The sequence below is a fragment of the Eumetopias jubatus genome, unplaced genomic scaffold (assembly GCF_037043125.1).
Source record: "Eumetopias jubatus isolate StellerSeaLion01/CBP00866 unplaced genomic scaffold, mEumJub1_p1.0 scaffold_4, whole genome shotgun sequence".
Lineage (NCBI taxonomy): Eukaryota > Metazoa > Chordata > Mammalia > Carnivora > Otariidae > Eumetopias > Eumetopias jubatus.
This window is the reverse complement of record NW_028274810.1, coordinates 73,238,941-73,257,109: the sequence shown is the minus strand read 5'-3', so window position 1 is coordinate 73,257,109 and position 18,169 is coordinate 73,238,941. Positions and strand designations below refer to the sequence as shown.

At 48.6% G+C, this 18,169-nt stretch overlaps 1 protein-coding gene across 3 annotated transcripts; it reads left to right on the top strand.

Annotated features, from left to right (window-relative positions):
- The first annotated feature begins 2,799 nt into the window (after positions 1-2,799).
- MPL (MPL proto-oncogene, thrombopoietin receptor) lies at positions 2,800-16,951 on the top strand. 3 transcript variants are annotated; one of them, XM_028123350.2, is made up of 12 exons: positions 2,800-2,884; positions 3,061-3,166; positions 3,487-3,665; positions 4,205-4,503; positions 4,885-5,047; positions 5,308-5,434; positions 9,880-10,058; positions 10,220-10,362; positions 12,538-12,697; positions 12,860-12,956; positions 15,080-15,167; positions 15,375-16,951. In XM_028123350.2, the coding sequence occupies exons 1-12, from the start codon at positions 2,806-2,808 to the stop codon at positions 15,765-15,767; spliced, it is 2,013 nt and encodes a 670-aa protein (XP_027979151.1). In that variant the 5' UTR covers positions 2,800-2,805; the 3' UTR covers positions 15,768-16,951. The 3 variants fall into 3 exon arrangements, with proteins under 3 accessions (XP_027979151.1, XP_027979150.1, XP_027979152.1); XM_028123349.2 differs by having other exon boundaries at positions 3,034-3,166; XM_028123351.2 differs by lacking the exons at positions 2,800-2,884; positions 3,487-3,665 and having other exon boundaries at positions 3,087-3,166.
- Positions 16,952-18,169: the final 1,218 nt, after the last annotated feature.

The following is an 18,169-nucleotide window of genomic DNA, read 5'->3' as shown; positions in this document are numbered from 1 at the left end:
CTCCCTCTGACCCTCTCCCCTCTCATGTGCTCTCTCTCTCTCATTCTCTCTCAAATATAGATGGAACTGAAGACATGAGATCACTCGGGGGTGGGAGGTGATAAAGGGCAAAGCAAGGACACCTGGGGAACAGCAACATTTAAGAGAAAGAGTAAAGAAAGAAAGAAACTGGGAGGGAATGTTCCAGAGGGTAGGAGGAAACCAGGAGAATGTGATACTTTTGTAGAAGCCAAGGAAGGAGGAGAATATCAAATGTTGCAAAAAGGTTGAGCGTGATAAGGATTGAGGTGAGAGACACAATGAGGTTATTGTGGCTGGTTGAGAGTGAAGACGGCGGTAGGAGACGAGATTTAAGTAAGCAGGGGCCACAACACGCAGGACCTTGTATCCCCAGGCAGGACCTTGTATGCCTTGAGAAGGTATTTGGATGTTATTCTAAGTGCAGTAGGAAATCATTAGCGGGTTTTTTTTTTTTTAAGATTTTATTTATTTATTCATGAGAGACAGAGAGAGAGAGAGACGCAGAGGGAGAAGCAGGCTCCCAAGGAGCAGGGAGCCCGATGCGGGACCTGATCCCAGGACCCTGGGATCATGACCTGAGCCGAAGGCAGACGCTTAACCATCTGAGCCACCCAGGCGCCCAATCATTAGCAGGTTTTAAGCAGGGGAGCAAAGAAGTCTGATTTGCATTTTAAACAGCTCCCTCTGTCCTGTGGAGGACTGGAGGACTGGGGGGCCGGCTGCCCCGGACAGTGAAGGCAGATAGGAACCTACTGCAGTAGCTCAGACTTCGCCCAGGACGGCGGGAGGTGGTAAAAAGTGTTCACATTCAGGGTACATTTTGAAAGAATATCGAAGAGGACTTACTAGTGAATTGAATGTAGGGTGAGAGAAAGATAGGAATCAAGGAGGACTGAGGTTTCGGGTTCGATCACTTGAGTAGACGGTGGTACCATTTACAGAGCTGGGTAAGACAAGAGGAAAAAGAAACAAAATCACAGGCTTCGAGGTGGGAACCAGAATCAAGAGTTTTATTTTGGCTATCTTAAGCATAAGATGCCCATTAGACGTGCAAGTGGAGATGCCAAGCAGGCAGGTGGCGATCCGAATCTGGAGCCCAGGAAAGCCACAGCTGGAGAGACTAATTTTGAAGTCATCCACATATACAGAGCATCGAAGCGTCGGGAGTGTGTGACCATTAGAGATGTGTTTCCTCTGTCACTGGACCTGGAGGTTGGGTGGCCCTTGATTGGGGGCTGGGGGAGGCATCCAAAGTCATCCCCATTGGACAGAGGAAGCTGGTCCTTGTAACCCGAGAGCTGGACAGGAATCAGGACAAGCCTGGCCTCAGGGACTTCTTGCAGAGAAACGGTGTCAGAGAAACTAAGACCTCACAGGAAGGCTGAAGGATTTCCATTTACTCCCTGCCTACCCACTCCCCCCAAATCTGTCTGTAAGTAACACCAATTCAGGAGGAGGAGAAAAGGTTGATATTGAGGCCACTTAGCCTGTAGTGCCAGCAATGGTAGCCCCAGCTGAGGCTGGAGGGGCTCAGTGTAGGAGTTGATGTGACATGTGGTCCCCCCATCCCAGTAAGAGTCAGAGCTTCTGAGAGGTGGCATAAAAGCCACCCATAGTTAACAGCACTCCCAGGAGGCAGCCTGGGCTTCACACAAGGCATCATACCCACTCTTTTGCTACTAATGTGAAGAAGATGAGCACATCATCTGAGACCAGTGCTTCTCAAACTGAAATGTGTATTCAAGTCATCTGGGGATTTGGTCAAGGGCAGATTCTGTTTTAGTAGGTCTGGGGTGGGTCCTAAGATTCTGCTTTTTTTTTTTTTTTAAGATTTTATTTATTTGTTTATTTGACAGAGAGAGAGAGAGAGAGAGAGAGCACAAGTAGGCAGAGTGAGGGGGAGAGAGAGAAGCAGGCTCCTCACTGAACAGAGAGCCCAATGCAGGGCTCGATCCCAGGACCCCGGGATCATGAGCTGAGCTGAAGGCAGACGCTTAATGACTGAGCCACCCAGGCGCCCCAGATTCTGCATTTCTAACAAACACCCAGGTGATGCTGTTGCTGCTGGTCTACAGGCCACACTTTGAGTAGCAGAGGACAAGAGGCAGCTCTGGAGGCTCCCCACCAGGGAGGGTGCACATCCAGTTCCAGGGAGAATGTGTTTGTGCACAAAGGTACAGAACCCATTGAAGTGGAAATAGCTACCATTTTGTTATGGTTGTGAAGCAGTCATTTCTCGATGGATTACGCCTTCCAGTAGCATGGCATAGCTGTTCAGCCCTTGGGCTCTGAAGCTTGACCTCCTGAGCTTTACTTCTCAGTAGGTCTGTGATCTTAGGTAAATCTTTTAACTTCTCTCCATCTCAGTTTCCTCATCTCCATAGTGGAAATGATACTATTGTGAGGATGAGCTGAGTCAATAGATATAAAGTCCTTAGTAAGTGCTCAGTAAATGTTGCTATTCTTGTTGATAATACACCCTTCTATAATAGTTGACATAGGCTCGGTCTCCTGGTTCACGATCAAAAATGTAACCCCCATCTCCCTCCCACCAAAAGGCCTATATCTTCCCTTTCAAATTCCTCTTACCCTCCTGCCCACTCCCACTCCCCCTCCCCTGGCCCCTGGCCCCAGTGTGGTCTGGATGGGCCCCACAGGGGCAGGGACAGGGACAGGACGTGGGGCTGTATCTGACAGGAACCTGAGGGGCTGGCCAGGGAGGGGATTGGGGCCCGGCTTCCTGAGGGGAGGATGGGCTAAGCCAGGCACACAGTGCCGGAGAAAATGCCATCGTGGGCCCTCTTGGTGGTCACCTCCTGCCTCCTCCTGACCCCCCAAAACCTGGCACAAGTTACCAGCCAAGGTGAGGTGTGTGGAGGGTGGAGATCACCTATCCCCAGGAAGAGGGAGCCCTGGGAGGGGTGCAAGGTAGGAGGCTCCCACCAGCCCCTTACTCTTGCCTATAAACATGCCTGGGAGCACCCAGAGCTCAACTCGCCAGCTGTTCCTCAGATGCCTCCTTTCTGGCCTTGGATTCAGAGCCCCTGAACTGTTTCTCTCGAACGTTTGAGGACCTCACTTGCTTCTGGGATGAGGAAGAGGCAGCACCCAATGGAACATACCAGCTGCTGTATGCGTACCCAGGGTATGTGCTGGGCTGTGCCACGCTCCCCTGTATCTGTCCTGTCCTTGCCTCAGCTGAGCCCAGCTCCTGGAGCTTCCCTGCCTTTGGGCCCTATCAGAGGACTACTCCAAGTACATGCCCTCAGTAGCCACTTAATGAACAGATGTGCTTTGGATATCCCCAGTGCCAGCCCATACACAACCCCCAACCCCACCTGTCCCAGGCACTGAGTAGAAAAATGGCAGGAATGGAAACAGAAGTTGGGCTTGGGCCCAGAACTGGGCCCTCAGAGCCTGTCGTGGTGGCCACATAGGTGGAACAGACTTCTCCTACGCCCACAGGGAGAAGCCCCGTGCCTGCCCCCTGAGTTACAAGAGCGTGCCCCCCTTTGGGACCCGATACGTGTGTCAGTTTCCAGCTCAGGATGAAGTTCGCCTCTTCTTTCCACTGCACCTCTGGGTGAAGAACATGTTTCTGAATCAGACTCTGACCCAGAGGGTGCTCTTTGTGGATAGTGTGGGTAAGGGCCATCCTCCTGTCACCCTGGCCCCTCTCTTTGCTGCCCTCAGTCCAGCCCCTGGGATCAGACTGGTCTGTGCTCCTTTAGGGCAACGTGGATGCCTTCGTGACCAGACCGCCAGAGGCACCTCAAGACCCCCTTATCATTCTTCACATCCAGAGCTAGATTTCATTTCACACCAGAGACAACCTGTGCCCTTGCCCCATCATGAACCGATTCACTGACTCATTCCACAGTTACAGAATACCTACCATGTGCCAGGCACCGTGCTAGGTGACAAGGCTATTAGAGAGGAAGAGATCCCTGCTCTTGTGAGCACTGAGTCTAACAAAGCCACAGTGAGGTCACTGTTCTAAGGAGGAAAGGAGAACAGGATAAGGAACCTTCTTGCCTTGGCCTCCAAGAAAGCAATGGCCTGTGATCTTCTAGAATCCAGGGGCTGCCCCCAACCCAGCTTCCAACTCCCCTCTGTACAGTCCATGGGTTGAGCCACAGACTGTGGCACTCAGAGAGTTCTGTGTACCCTGTCTTGCCCCCAGGCTTACCAGCTCCCCCAGATATCATTAAGGCTTCAGGTGGGAGCCAGCCAGGGGACCTGCAGATCAGCTGGGAGACCCCAGCTCCCGAAATCAGTGATTTCCTGAGGCATGAACTTCGCTACGGCCCCAAGGATCCCAGCAACTCCATTGGTCCCACAGTCATGCAGCTGCTGCCCACAGAAACCTGCTGTCCAGTTCTGCAGAGACTAAACCCAGTCCCAGCTCTGCACCAGCCTCCATGTGCTCAGCCCATGATGCCCCAGCAGGATGGACCAGAGCAGACTTCCCCAACTAGAGAAGTATCCTGGCTTTCTTCTGCCCCACCCCCTATCTCCTACCCCAGATTTTGCCCCAAGAAAGGATAGGCCATACTTTGGGGATTCCAGACCGCGTTGGTCCTTGGGAAGTTAGTATGGGCTTGGGAGCCATGTCTATTTAGGGATCTCCCACTTTGGGTCATTCACACCAACAAAATTGAGGATTTCAGGCCTTTGAATTAGTAGGGATTTCCCTAAAAAGCTCTGAATACCACCCGAAACCCACTGACCTGGCCCCTAGTTCTGTGTGCATATTTATCCAGTGAGGAAATGGGCATATCAGTTCCATCTTCAAATATAAGAGATGGAAGCTGTCTTGGTTGAGGCAGACCTCGATTCTGAGGCTGGGCTTCTTCTCCCAAGGCTTCATCTCTAACAGTGAGGAGTGGAAGCTGCCTCATCTCAGGGCTCCAGCCTGGTAAATCCTATTGGCTCCAGCTGCGCAGTCAACCCGATGGGGTCTCCCTCCTTGGCTCCTGGGGATCCTGGTCCCTCCCTGCAACCGTGGACCTGCCTGAAGATGCAGGTGAGTCAACAAAAGAGTGGGAAGATGGGGAGGAGATAGAAAAGATCTCTAGAGAGGTCTGGACTGGATACGGCAGCTCTGAGAACCATGGTCCTTCCTGATAACCTCAGACTTGCCACCGGACAGACAGAGTGAACTATATTCAGGGAGAGAACAAGGAATGGGGGTAAATATTCCAAGTTATGTGTGTAAAGATAATCTGGATACCCTATAGAGTGGGAATGTGTTGGCCCTGATGGGACTTCCTTCTGTTAATTCAGTGGAAATTGGACTGCAGTGTTTTACCTTGAACCTGAAGAATGTTACCTGTCAGTGGCAGCAACAGGACCATGCTAGCTCCCAAGGCTTCTTCTACCACAGCAGGGCACGGTGCTGTCCCAGAGACAGGTGAGAGCTGAACTGCTGATTGAGCTCGATGTCGTGGGAGAGAGGCATGGTCATGCAGAAAGGGAGAGATTGTTCTTGATCCTCTTCACTTCCCTCCCTTGTCCCAAAACCAACTGGCCTCCATGCCCTCATCCCCATAAGATGCTCTCATCATAATCCCCATCACCCATCTAGCCCATCCCCTGCCCACCTCCCTCTATCAATCCTCAGTTTGTTCTCTATCATTAAGAGTCTATTAAGGTTTGCTTCCCTCTCTTTTTTTTTTCCTTCCCATATGTTCATCTGTTTTGTTTCTTAAATTCTACATATGAGTGAAACCATATGGTATTTGTCTTTGACTGACTTATTTTGCTTAGCATAATACACTGTAGCTCCATTGTTGCAAATGGCAAGATTCCATTCTATTTGGTGGCTGAGTAATATTCCACATATATGTATGGCATACACACACACACACACACACACACACACACACCCCACATCTTCTTTATCCATTCATCAGTCAATGGACATTTAGCCTCTTTCCATAGTTTGGCTATTGTTGATGCTGCTGCTGCTATGAACATTGGGGTGCATGTACCCCTTCGAATCTGTATTTTTGCATCCTTTGGGCAAATACCTACTAGTGCAATTGCTGGGTTGTAGGGTAGTTCTATTTTTAACTTTTTGAGGAACCTCCATACTGTTTTTCAGAGTGGCTGCACCAGTTTGCATTCCCACCAACAGTGCAAGAGGGTTCCCCTCTCTGCATCTTCGCCAACACCTGTTGTTTCTTGTGTTGTTAATTCTGACAGGTGTAAGGTGGTATCTCAGTGTGGTTTGATTTGTATTTCCCTGATGATGAGTGATGTTGAGCATCTTTTCATGCGCCTGTTAGCCATTTGTATGTCTTCTTTGGAGAAGTGTCTGTTCATGTCTTCCACCCATTTCTTGACTGGCTTATTTGTTTTTGGGGTGTTGAGTTTGATAAGTTTTTTGTAGATTTTGGATACTAACCCTCTATCTGATAAGACATTTGCAAATATCTTCTCCCATTCTGAAGGTTGCCTTTTAGTTTTGTTGACTGTCTCCTTTGCTGTGCAGAAGCTCTTTATCTTGATGAAGTCCCAATAGTTTGTTTTTGCTTTTGTTTCCCTTGCCTCCAGCGATGTGTCTAGTAAGAAGTTGCTGCAGCCTAGGTCAAAGAGGTTGCTGCCTGTGTTCTCCTCTAGGATTTTGATGGTTTCCTGTCTCACATTTAGGTCTTTCAAACATTTTGAATTTATTTTTGTGTATGGTGTAAGAAAGTTACCAAGTCTTGTTGATTTTACCTATTAAATATCTCTAGAACCTGTCCACATTTTTTCATCACTGCCATTCCCCTAGTATGAGCCATCATGACGTCTCACTTGGGCTACTGAGGAGACTTATTAACCGATCACCTCTTAAATCCTCCAAATCATTCTCATAAAACTCTCTGCTTTAAAATCTTCAATAGCTTCCTACTGATCTTGGGATTAAAAAAAGAAGAAGAACCCTTGTTGTGGCCTAATAGAGTACTAACAGACTCAGCCCCTGAATGCCTTCAGCTTCATCTAACACTATGCTGCCTTTTCCCCTCTATGACTCTTTGGTCCCCTTCTATCTGCCATATTCTCTCCTGCCTCTGGGTCTTTGTGCATGCTGTCTCCCCAGCCCTCTTGTCTTAACTTCTACTTATCCTTCAGATCTCAACTCAAATGTCACCTCCTCAGGGAAACCTCCCCTGATCTTCCTCATCAGGTCCAACAGCACTATTATATGTGCTTACTGTACCATTTACCTCTCCTTCTTAAGTACTTATCACAGTTACAATTTTACATTTATACTTTATGTGGTTATTTGACTGATAATATCATCCTGTCTCAGAACTCCAGTTGAGAGGGGCTGATCTTGACTATACATGATCCCTAAGGACAAAATCAACGTCTGCTTTTACTCACTAAGGTATTCTCACCTACCACAGTGCCTGGAACTTAGCAGTTACTCAGTAAAAAAAAACTGCTAAATTAATGAATAATGAAAAAAACACCATTAACAGTTTTAATGTTCTTTTCCAGTTTTTCTATGTACTTATACGTGTCTATACACAACATTTCATTTTCACTATGAATCGGATCATATTATATATATAGTTTGCCAACTTACTTTTTTTACTTAAAAATGTGTCTTGGAGCCCATTACAAAAAGATGTAACTGATTATTTTTAATAACTGCACAGATTTCCATAGTCTAGAAGTGCCATGAATGGTTTAAAGGGAAGCAGAACTGACGTTCATCATTTCTTCTACCAAAACCTGCTCCTCCTCCTGTTGTCCTCCATCCTACCATCAACTCAATTTTCCAGGCCTGACATGGTGATTTCCATGGACTTCTGCCTTTTCCCCACCCTCTGGGTCCAATCAGAAACAGTCTAATCATCTCTACCCCTTCAGTATCCCTTGAATCCATCTCTTTTCCTCCACCTCCTTTGCCGCCACCCTGTTTCTGGTCCTTCATCCATAAAAGTGTCCAATTGGATTTCCCCACTTCAAGTCTGTCCTCACAAATTCTTTCCTACAAATTGCAGTTACAGTGATCTTCCCAAAGTACAATGCTAATTATGACAAGTTTGTTTAAAATCCTTAACACTTCTCCGTGATTACTACAAGATTAAGTCCAAGCTCCTCAGAAAGGCCGTAAGACCATCCATGATCTTAGTCTGCCCTCTCCCATTTACCACTCATCACCAGGCCCCTCTAAGCTAAGAGAGTTCTGTGCCACTTAGAGTTTCCCCCAAAGCACCATATCTCTTATCTGTGCACAAGCATGTGCCTGGGATGCCTGTTTGTCCCCTTTGCCTATCCTATTTATAGTCCAAGACTCAGTCTAAGCACTGTCTTATCCAGGAAGTATTCTCTCCCTCTAACCCTCCCCATGTGGGTTAGATTATCCTCCTTGATACCCCCCAAACCAGCCAGTCCACACCACAGAAAAATACCATCTGTCTGTTTTTCCGCCTCTCCCACTGGAATGAGAGCTCCTTGATTATTCCTCTATGTATTCATAGTGCCTAGCATGGTGCCTGGCACATCGTGTTAATTATTTGTTGAATAAAGAAGTAAACACATAAATACATTAATAAATAATTTTAGTAAGGGCTAGCCATTTAGGAATGACAATCAGGAAGGAGACATGATTCATTTGTTCAATAAACAATTATTGAGGGTGACTATGTGCCAGGCATTGGGGCTAGAGTGACAAATAAAAGAGAAACGTTTCCACATTCTTGAGGTTTCCATTTTAGTTGGGGGGGGGGGGAAGGAAGGGTGACAAAGAAGTAAAGAGACCAAAGAACAGGTTATATGATAGAGACTAAGTGGAAGGATGGGGGATGGATGTTAATTTAGATTGTATGGTCAGAGAAGGCCTCACCAGGAGGCCTAAATGGCAAAAAAAGAATGAGTCACATGGAGCTCTAGAGTCAGAGCAATTGAGGGCAAGGTGTAGTGCAAAGGCAGTGATTGGGACATATTTGTAGCGCAGCAAGAAGGCTCGTGTGAATGAAGGGTGGCAGACTGGTGTTAAGAATTGTAGGAGAGGAGAATGGCCAGGTAGGGAGGAACTGAACCATATCGAGTCCTGTGGGCCCTGGCGTGGAGTTTGGATTTCATTCAAGGGGGACAGGGAACCACTGAAGGATTTCAAGTGGAAGAGGGACGTGATGTGACTTTCCTTTCAAAAAGGTATTATTCTCTGTGAAATGATGAAGTAAAGGTGGAAGCAGAGTCACCAGTTAGAAGTTTGCCTTAATCCAGGCCGGAGACAGAGGTGGCTCATTGAATGTGGCCTTGGGAAAGATTCAAACAAATGGACAGATTTGTGATCTCTTCTGGGCGTTATCGGTTCAAAATTTTGGAAGCAAATTCTGGTGGCCATGTGGAGAACAAACTCCACAAGGGAGTGGTGAAAATGAAGGCAGAAAAGCCCGTTGGAAGGCTATTGTAATCACCTAATAGTAGAATAACACAGAGCGGTGACTAACAGGCCTGCTGTATGAGATTAAAAACAGGAGGATCTTTCCACCATAAAGAGGAAGGCTCTTTGAAACAATCCTGTAAAGTAAGGATTTTTAACCCATTTTGCAGATGAGGAAATGGGAGCAGAGATCAATCATGTACCAGAGTTGCAGACCAAGCTAAGGCCTGAGCTGTAGAGCCCAGGCTGTGTTCATGAATCATCTAGCTCTTTCCTTAAGAGGCTGGACACCAGAGTCAGCCTCAGGAAACAAAACATCGTGGCAGGAAGACAGAGAGAAAGCCTTGGAAGCCCATCCAAGGGAGGAGTTGGATTATAATCCCCACAGGCCATATCCCCTCTGGGATGGGAATTATCAGGATTAGTCTCGGAGGCAGGCCTGATTCAGTGGCTACGGGGATGATTCTTAGGGACCCCATCTGGGAGAAGTGTGAAGAGGAGAAATATCCAGGATTACAGCCCTCCCAGTTCTCCCGCTGCCACTTCAAGTCACGAAATGACAGTGTTATTCACATCCTTGTGGAGGTGACCACAGCCCAGGGTACTATTCACAGCTACCTGGGCTCCCCTTTCTGGATCCACCAGGCTGGTAAGAACCTTCTTCCCTTCTCCTCCCACGTACTTTCTGCCCCTACCACTCCTGACCCCGCGCCCAGGATCGCCAGCTCTGGCACTTCTGACCCGTGGCCCTCGTGGCATGCTGTCTCATGCACAGAAGGGCTTAGGCCAGGCCCTGCTGGCTCCTTGTAGTGCTCATCCCCACTCCAAACTTGCACTGGAGGGAGGTCTCCAGTGGGCAGCTGGAATTGGAGTGGCAACACCCATCCTCCTGGGGAGCCCAAGAGACCTGCTATCAGCTCCGATACACAGGAGAAGGCCATCAAGACTGGAAGGTACGTTCGAGGAAAACATGTCCACAGATCTCACTACACAGGGTATTCCTGAGATTCATCGGGTCTGTTATCAAGAGTGAAGGTATCCACGTATCTGGGTCTGGGTTTGTATATCTATGTTGATCTGATTCAACTGGTATCTTAATCTTTCTTGGGCATTTGACACTATTGACTACTCCCATTTAAAATTTTCTCTTTCCTTTGCCTTTGGGATATCAGTCTCCCGATTCTCATACTACTTCTCTGGCTGAACCTTCTCCCTCTTTCCTGGCTCCTCCCTTTCCACCCTTCCTTAATATGTTGTGCTTCCTATAGTCCCGTTCTAGACTCTTTTCTCTTCTCGATAAATATACATGCTCATCCTAGGTAAGTGCTTATAGTTTAATGACTATGCATTAACCCACCCAATCTTACCATTCCAACACCCATATGGAAAGGAACTCCTATGCCCTAGGTAAATTACCTAAACTTGGGAAGTCTCAGTTTTGTCAAATGGAGATACAACAATCTATCTTCCAGAGTTGTGGTAAAAATTAAATATATAAATATCTAGCATACTGCCTGGCAGATAGAAGGTACTCAATATGCATTAAATATTACTTTCTCTACTTTTATTCTCATTAACCACATGTATATACAACTTCTTCCCAGACAGCTCCGCATAAAAGCCCCCTGGGGCATTTCAGACCCAATATATCTATATGCAAAACTAAACTCATCCTCCTCCCCAAGATTATTTTACCTTTTTATCGGGGTATGTTACATTCAGCAAAATACACAGATCTTAAATATACAGTTGATCAATGGGGCGCCCGGGTGGCTCAGTCGTTAAGCGTCTGCCTTTGGCTCAGGTCATGGTCCCAGGGTCCTGGGATCGAGCCCCGCATCGGGCTCCCTGCTCCTCGGGAAGCCTGCTTCTCCCTCTCCCACTCCTCCTGCTTGTGTTCCCTCTCTCGCTGTGTCTCTGTCTGTCAAAGAAATAAATAAAATCTTTAGAAAATATGTACAGTTGGTCAATTTGTACATGTATTCACCTATTTAACCATTACCCAAATCAAGATATAGGTTATTTCTAGCACCTCAGAAGCTCCTTATGCCCCTTACAGTCACGCATACCCCAAGATAACCACTGTTCAGACATTATCATTGATAAGCTTTGACTCTTGTTGAACCTACTAAAATGGAACCATATGGTATTTCGTCCTCAAACTTACTTCTCTGTTTGCTATCTGACAGTGGCTCTACCACTTACCAGTTATCCAAGCCTGGACTCACCCTTGACTCTTCTTCCTTTTCCCTTGTCCCTTCCCTCCATTCATCAACACAGAAGTTGAGTTTATTGTACTAACAGTCTTCAAATCCCTACTACCACTGCCTTAGCTCATCTTTGACCACCCCGCCTGCCCATCCATGCTCCATGCTCTTAGCACACTGAACTACTCTGTAACCCCCAACCAAGTAGCTCAGGCAGCATGACACGCTTCCTCATGCGCCCATTCTGCCTTACTTATATCATCATTATAGCACTAATTACTTGTAATTATTTACTGGTTTGCATGTGATCCTCATTAGACTTGCAAGAAACCATGTTTCATTATCCTTTCCCCAGTGCTTGGCATATCACCAGCAGTTCATAAATGTTTGCTATATGATGGCTAGCTAGTCTCCCTGCTTGTCCACGCGATGCTTGTTCCCTCTGCTCGGAATCTGTCCTTGTACCCTCAGCACCCAGCATCCACTGCTGGATGCATGTTACTTGTGAACAGTCTATGTGGCCCTGAGTATCTGAATGTGCCCGGGGCTTCCGTCGCCTGACCTGGATCCTGAGGAGCACTTCTGGCGGGATGTCCGCGTGACCTGGTCAGTGTGTGTTTGCATTTGTGTCAGGATGAGTAGTTAGTTCTCTGTGCAGGTGAGGTCTGTGTGCCAGCGTGTGTGTGGCGGGGTGTGTTTCCCTAAGGTTAGGCACGCCTCTCCGTCGGGGTGCTCTACCTTGCAAGTTTTCGCCGGGATGCATGTATTCTGTTAGGGAGGCTCTTTGGTGGTGGTGGGGGGGGGACCCCGGAGATTCAAAGCGGTAGGCCTTTGGCCAAAAGGATGCCAGGCTGTCGAGGCCCCGACGCCGAGGCACCGCCACCCGGAGCCTGCCCACCCGCTCACTCCCCCTCTGCGCAGGTGCTGGAGCCGCCCCTCGGGGCCCAGGGAGAGACCTTGGAGCTGCGCCCGCGCTCTCGCTACCGCTTACAGCTGCGCGCCAGGCTCCACGGCCCCACCTACCAAGGCCCCTGGAGTGCCTGGTCCGACCCAGTGCGCGTAGAGACCACCTCTGAGATCGGTGAGGGCCCGGGGTGGGGGGGGGGGGCAAGGCGCTCTGCGGCTGCGCGAGTGGAGGGGCGCCGGCGCAGCGAGGGGCGGGCGGTGAGGGGCGGGGTCTGGTGGGCCTGGGGGCGGGGCTCCGGCCGAGGGCGGCAGAGGTCTGACTGGTTTTGTCCCTTAGCCTGGATCTCCTTGGTGACCGCTCTGCTCGTGGTGCTGGGCCTCAGTGCCCTCCTGGGCCTGCTGCTGCTGAGGTGGCAGTTTCCTGCGCACTACAGGTACCGCCCCGGTCACTCAGGAGACGGGTGGGGCCGGAGGCCTCTAAACAAGCACCCCAGGGTTACCCAATGACACCCGCTCTCCCGAGGACCGAGGACCGCAAGTCCACACCTTTGGCTTCAGCCACTTCCTGCACGTCTCCCCTGAGAGTCGCATCGCTTCCGTACACTCTAACATGCCCGCTATACCGGACCCTCAAACAACCGCACCTCCTGGCGCCTCATCAGCAACAGGGCTGCTGTCCACCCATCACCCAAACCAGAACACTAGGCGCCTCCCTCCCCTTTATCCAGTCTGGCCTGGTCTGCTCATTCCACCCCCAAAACCTCGCTCAAACAATGGTCCCCTTTTTTAGCCCTACAAACACTACCAGGCTCGCTGAAACAGAGCCTCTTCTCACTCCAATCTAGCCTCACACAGCCACCCAAATAATCTTTCTAAAACGCACACATGACCTTGTCACTCCCCTCCTGAAGTCTCATTACTAGCTCCCAGGATAGAGTCCAGACTCTGGAATGACAAGCAAGGCTCTATAAAATCTGGCCCAGGGCCCACCTTTCCACCCCTTCCCACCCTGTGCATCAGCCTTGCCAAACTGTTAGTGATTTCCTCCACAAGTCCAGTGGTTTTACTTCTCAGTGCCTTTGCATATGATGTCCTCTCTGCCAGGGATATCCTCCCTGGATGACTAATACCCTTTATCTTAAAATAACTTTCTCCACCAACTCCTAGAAACCTTTCCTAAACCCTCCCCGATTGGCTACTCTCTTTGTGCCCCAGTACCGACTTCTGTCACCGTACCAGTAGCATTTTACAGTATTTACTTCTTTATATGCCTTCCCTATACCTTACTTGGTCATCTTTAAATCCTCAGGACAGTGCCTGCCAAATAGCACACCCTTAAATAAATGTTATTAATGACTTGTTTATGTGGGAAGACTAAGGCTGAAGAGAAATGTCACTGGAAGTTATAAACACGAGGATAGAAAAGTAAAACAAAACAAACAGACACAAGGATAGAATCCATACCCCCTCAGTCCTTCAGTTGGTAACATCTCTTGGTTCTCGAAGACTGATCTCGGAAGGCGACTCCTCCAGGCAGCCTCTCTTGGTGACCCTAGACTAGGTTAGTCTAGGGTCTAACTTTGTCCCTCCTTTATGCTCCCATCTCTCCTTGAACGTGTCTTTCTTTCAATTTTTAATTAACTCATCTGTCTGAGCAGACCGGATTGTAGCCTCTTTGCAGGTAGTCAGAGCCAACAAAAAAGCTGGTGGAGAAGAGGAAGGTGATGCTACTGAACCAGGCCTACTCAGTTCCTTGTCCCCAGTTTGCCAGAAAAATCACTCCTCCCCTGGAGAGATATGAGTGAGGTCACAAAAGAAGCCTGAAATGTTGTTCAACTCAAGTCTTTCCACGTGGAAATACAAACCTAAAGAATTACAGGTTGCCCCAACTGACCTTAATCCATACTCTTCCCAGAGAGACCACCTTCCCCAGTAACTTAGTAATAAGCCGCTCTGGTTCTCTTCATTCACCCTTTGAACTAATTTCTTGAGGACCTACTATGAGCCAGACAGTGTTCTATCCCCGGGAGATAGAGGACTGAGCAAACAGACAAACTCTTTGTTCTCATGGAGTTTATATTCTAGTGGAGTGAGACAGACAAACACAAACATGTGTAATAATATAATGCGTATACAGTAAGTCAAGTGCTATAAAGGAAAATAAAGCAGAGCAGGAAACAGGGACGGGGAAGGGAGGGGGTACTGTTTTAGACATGGCAGTCAGGGAAGGCTTCTCTCTCAGGATGACATTTGAGCAGAGACCTAAATGAGACAAGGGAACAAACCAAGAGGCGCAGAAAATAGCAAGCACAGCAAGTATGTCTGAAGCAGGGATATTTGAGGATACTCAAACCCCTTTTACGAACCTCCCCTCCCCTGACTCCCCTTTCCCTCCTTTTCACCTACGCCCCTCTACCTTATCTTATTGTTTGGACTACACTCTTACTTCTCCAAGCCTTACTCCCTAACCTCAGCCTCAACCCCCCGCCCCCTCAGTAGTCTCCTCCTCCATCCCAGTTCACTCCTGTGACTCAGTCTCCTCTTCCTTCTCCCCAAGGAGCCTGAAGCATGCCCTGTGGCCCTCACTTCCAGACCTGCACCGGGTCCTAGGCCAGTACCTTAGGGATACAGCATCGCTGAGTCCAGTGAGTACATCCCCTTCTCCACTCCCCAGCAACAGCCCTGCCTGGAGTTGGATCCTTGCCCCAGTGCACACTTTTCCAAGGCCCTTGCCCACCAGCATTACCATCCCTGAGCCCTATGCCCAGCTAACCATCCTCCCTGCACAGTCCAGGTCCTCCTCCCCACTGCACCTGCTCTAATCCGGACTTCTTTCCCCCCAACTGTCCCAGCCCAAGGCTGCAGTCTCAGATGCCTTTGAGGAAGTGGAACCCAGCCCCCTTGAAATTCTACCCAAGTCCTCAGAGAAGATCTCCGTGGCCCTGTGTTCCTCCCAGACCCAGACGGACTACCGAGGATTGCCCCCTTCTTGCCCGGGGACCGTGCCCCTGTGTGTGTGCCCCCGCATGGCTGAGCTGGGGTCCTACTGCACCACCCACATCGCCAATCATTCCTACTTACCTCTGAGTGGCTGGCAGGCCCCTCTCTCCCCGTTCCCTGGACAGATCCAAACCTGCCCAACCTCTTTTCCCATCCTCCCTACCCCCAACCCCACAGCACAAACATCTCAGACCTTACGGCCATCCCCCTCTGTCTGTCCTCGTAGTTGGGCTCCCCGACACTGACAACGTTTGGTACTGCTGCAGACATAAAGCCAGGACCCCTCTCCTCACTCCAGGTTCATTTGACTAAGCTCCTCTCACTCACCTGCTTTCTCTCTCTTCCCTAATGCTCGACTCCTTGAAAAGATGTCTCCACATCCCCACTTCCCATTTGCTCTTTAGACGACTTCAGTTCGTTCCCCTGCTTTGCTAAGGAAACTACTCAGGCAGAGTTCACATCAAACCTTGTGACTGCAAGGGCCAGTAGGATCTTGTCAATCCTCAATTTATTTGATCTCTCCGTAGCATCTGTCATGGGGAGTACTCATTTCTCCTTTAAATTCTCTCCTACCTTGGCATCCATAGTATCACCATCTCTCCTGGCTCTGAGTATACGAGTAGTTAAAAGCATAAACTCAACAGTCAATGCTGGGTTCAATTCCTCTCTTACCCACTTGCTAGCTGTGTGACCTTGGGCACATAACTTAAAGTCTTTGTGCCTTGATTTTCTCATCTATAAAACAAGGATAATGCCAGAACCCCACAGAGTTGTGAAGAGGATGAGTGACCTAGTGTAAGTAGAGCACAATGCCTAGGACGTATGTTTATATCTGAACTATTATAATTATTCCTTCCTGTTCTCTTATCCCGGCATCTCTCCCACCCCTTAATTATTGTAGTTCCTCAAGAGTCCATTGCCTTTCCTGTAAGCTGACAATTGCAAAGTTCTTATCTCCAGCCCTGACTTCTACCATACCTGTGCTGCTTTATGCAAGTAACCATTTATGTGTCTGTCTCCTACTACTAGGTTGTGAGTGAGCTCCTTGAGGGCCAGGGCCATGATTTATTTGTCTTTGCCCCCCAGCACCTAGAGCAGTGCTTGGTGCATGATAATAGACCTTCAGTAGATGTTTTCTAAATGAAGGAACTCTTTCCAGACAATGCCACCTTAACCCCATGCCAAGCGCCCTCATCCTCGAGGCCATTCATTTGCAGTAGTAAATGTGCTTAGGCCAGGGGCGCTTGGGTGGCTCAGTCAGTTAAGCATCTGCCTTTGGCTCAGGTTCCAATCTCAGAGTCCTTATCTCAGGGTCCTGGGATGGAGCTCCACACTGAGCCCCACATTGGGCTCCCTGCTCGGCAAGGAGTCTGTTTCTCCTTCTCCCTCTGCCCTCCCCTACTTGTGTGTGCACTCTCTCTCTCTCTCTCTCTCAGATAAGTAAATAAAATCTTTTAAAAAAAATGTGCTTAGGCCATTCTGGTTATGAATTCTCCTGACTCATTCGAATTTGCAAATAAATGGTAGTTTTTATTTGCTCCAGACATACCCACTGTATTAATCAGGGTCTTGGCAGAAATAGGTGGCACACTCAAACTGGAAATCTTGATGAGAGTTAAATAAAGGGCATATTTATAAAGATAAGGCAGGATTTAGGGAAACCGTCAAGGAAGAGTGCAGTACCCCAGGGCTAACAACAGCTGGGAGCTGGTACCACCCCTAGGCACGTCAAGGGGTAAGGGGGGATTGTGGTTACTAGATCTGGAGAGTCCCTCTAAGAGAGGGCTGGCTGGAGTGACCTTTGGTAGAGAGCCAACCTGTGAGGACATGGCACAGAGGGAGTCAGGCTCAGGCTCACTGTCCCTCCACCTTCTATTCTCCTCTGCATTAGTTTGCCAGCACTGCCATAATAAAGGGCCACAAAGTTGGTGGTTTAAACAACAGAAATGTACTGTCTCACAGTACTGGAGGCTAGAAGTTCAAGGCATCATTAGGGTTGGTTCCTAACCAGGAAGAGGAAGAGTCTGTTCATGCCTCTCCGCTAGCTTCTGGTGGTTCCCTGACAATCTTGGTGTTCCTTGGCTTGTAGAAGCATCACCCCCATCTCTGCCTTTATCTTCACATGGCATTCTCCTCATGTGTCTGTGTTCAAGCTTCCCCATTTTATGAGGACATCAGTTTCACTGGATTGAATAACCCAAATGACCTCACCCAAATGACCTCATCTTCACTAATTACATCTGCAGTGATCTTATTTCCAAGTAAGGTTCCACTCTGGAGTATTTGGGGCTTAGGAATTCAACATATGAGTTTAGGGGGACGACAAAATTTAATCCATAGTCTCTTCCCATTTGTGGAATCCAGACAGAAACCAAAGTCCAAGGGAATCCATTGTATAGGCCATACAAATCAGCTTCACAAGGCACAGGGCATGGTAGAGACGGACGGAAGAGTAGGTCTGAGTGGGACAAATGGATGACATCCAGTATACTCATTTTCCATAATTCCTTCCCCTAGCCATGGTCAAGGCTCCGACTCTAATCCTAGGGCCTCAAGGCTAGGATTGAGATCCAAGCCACCAAACTTCTCACTTTTACACCCACTCAGCCATCATGTCCTGACCACGTTGACTTCCTAGGGTCCATCT

Excerpts from the sequence above, each read along its gene's own strand:
- MPL (XM_028123349.2), top strand. The coding sequence starts at position 2,806 with ATGCCATCGTGGGCCCTCTTGGTGGTCACCTCCTGCCTCCTCCTGACC. Across the intron at positions 10,059-10,219 it reads TTTCTGGATCCACCAGGCTG|TGCTCATCCCCACTCCAAAC; the intron begins GTAAGAACCTTC and ends GGCTCCTTGTAG. Across the intron at positions 15,168-15,374 it reads ATACAGCATCGCTGAGTCCA|CCCAAGGCTGCAGTCTCAGA; the intron begins GTGAGTACATCC and ends CAACTGTCCCAG.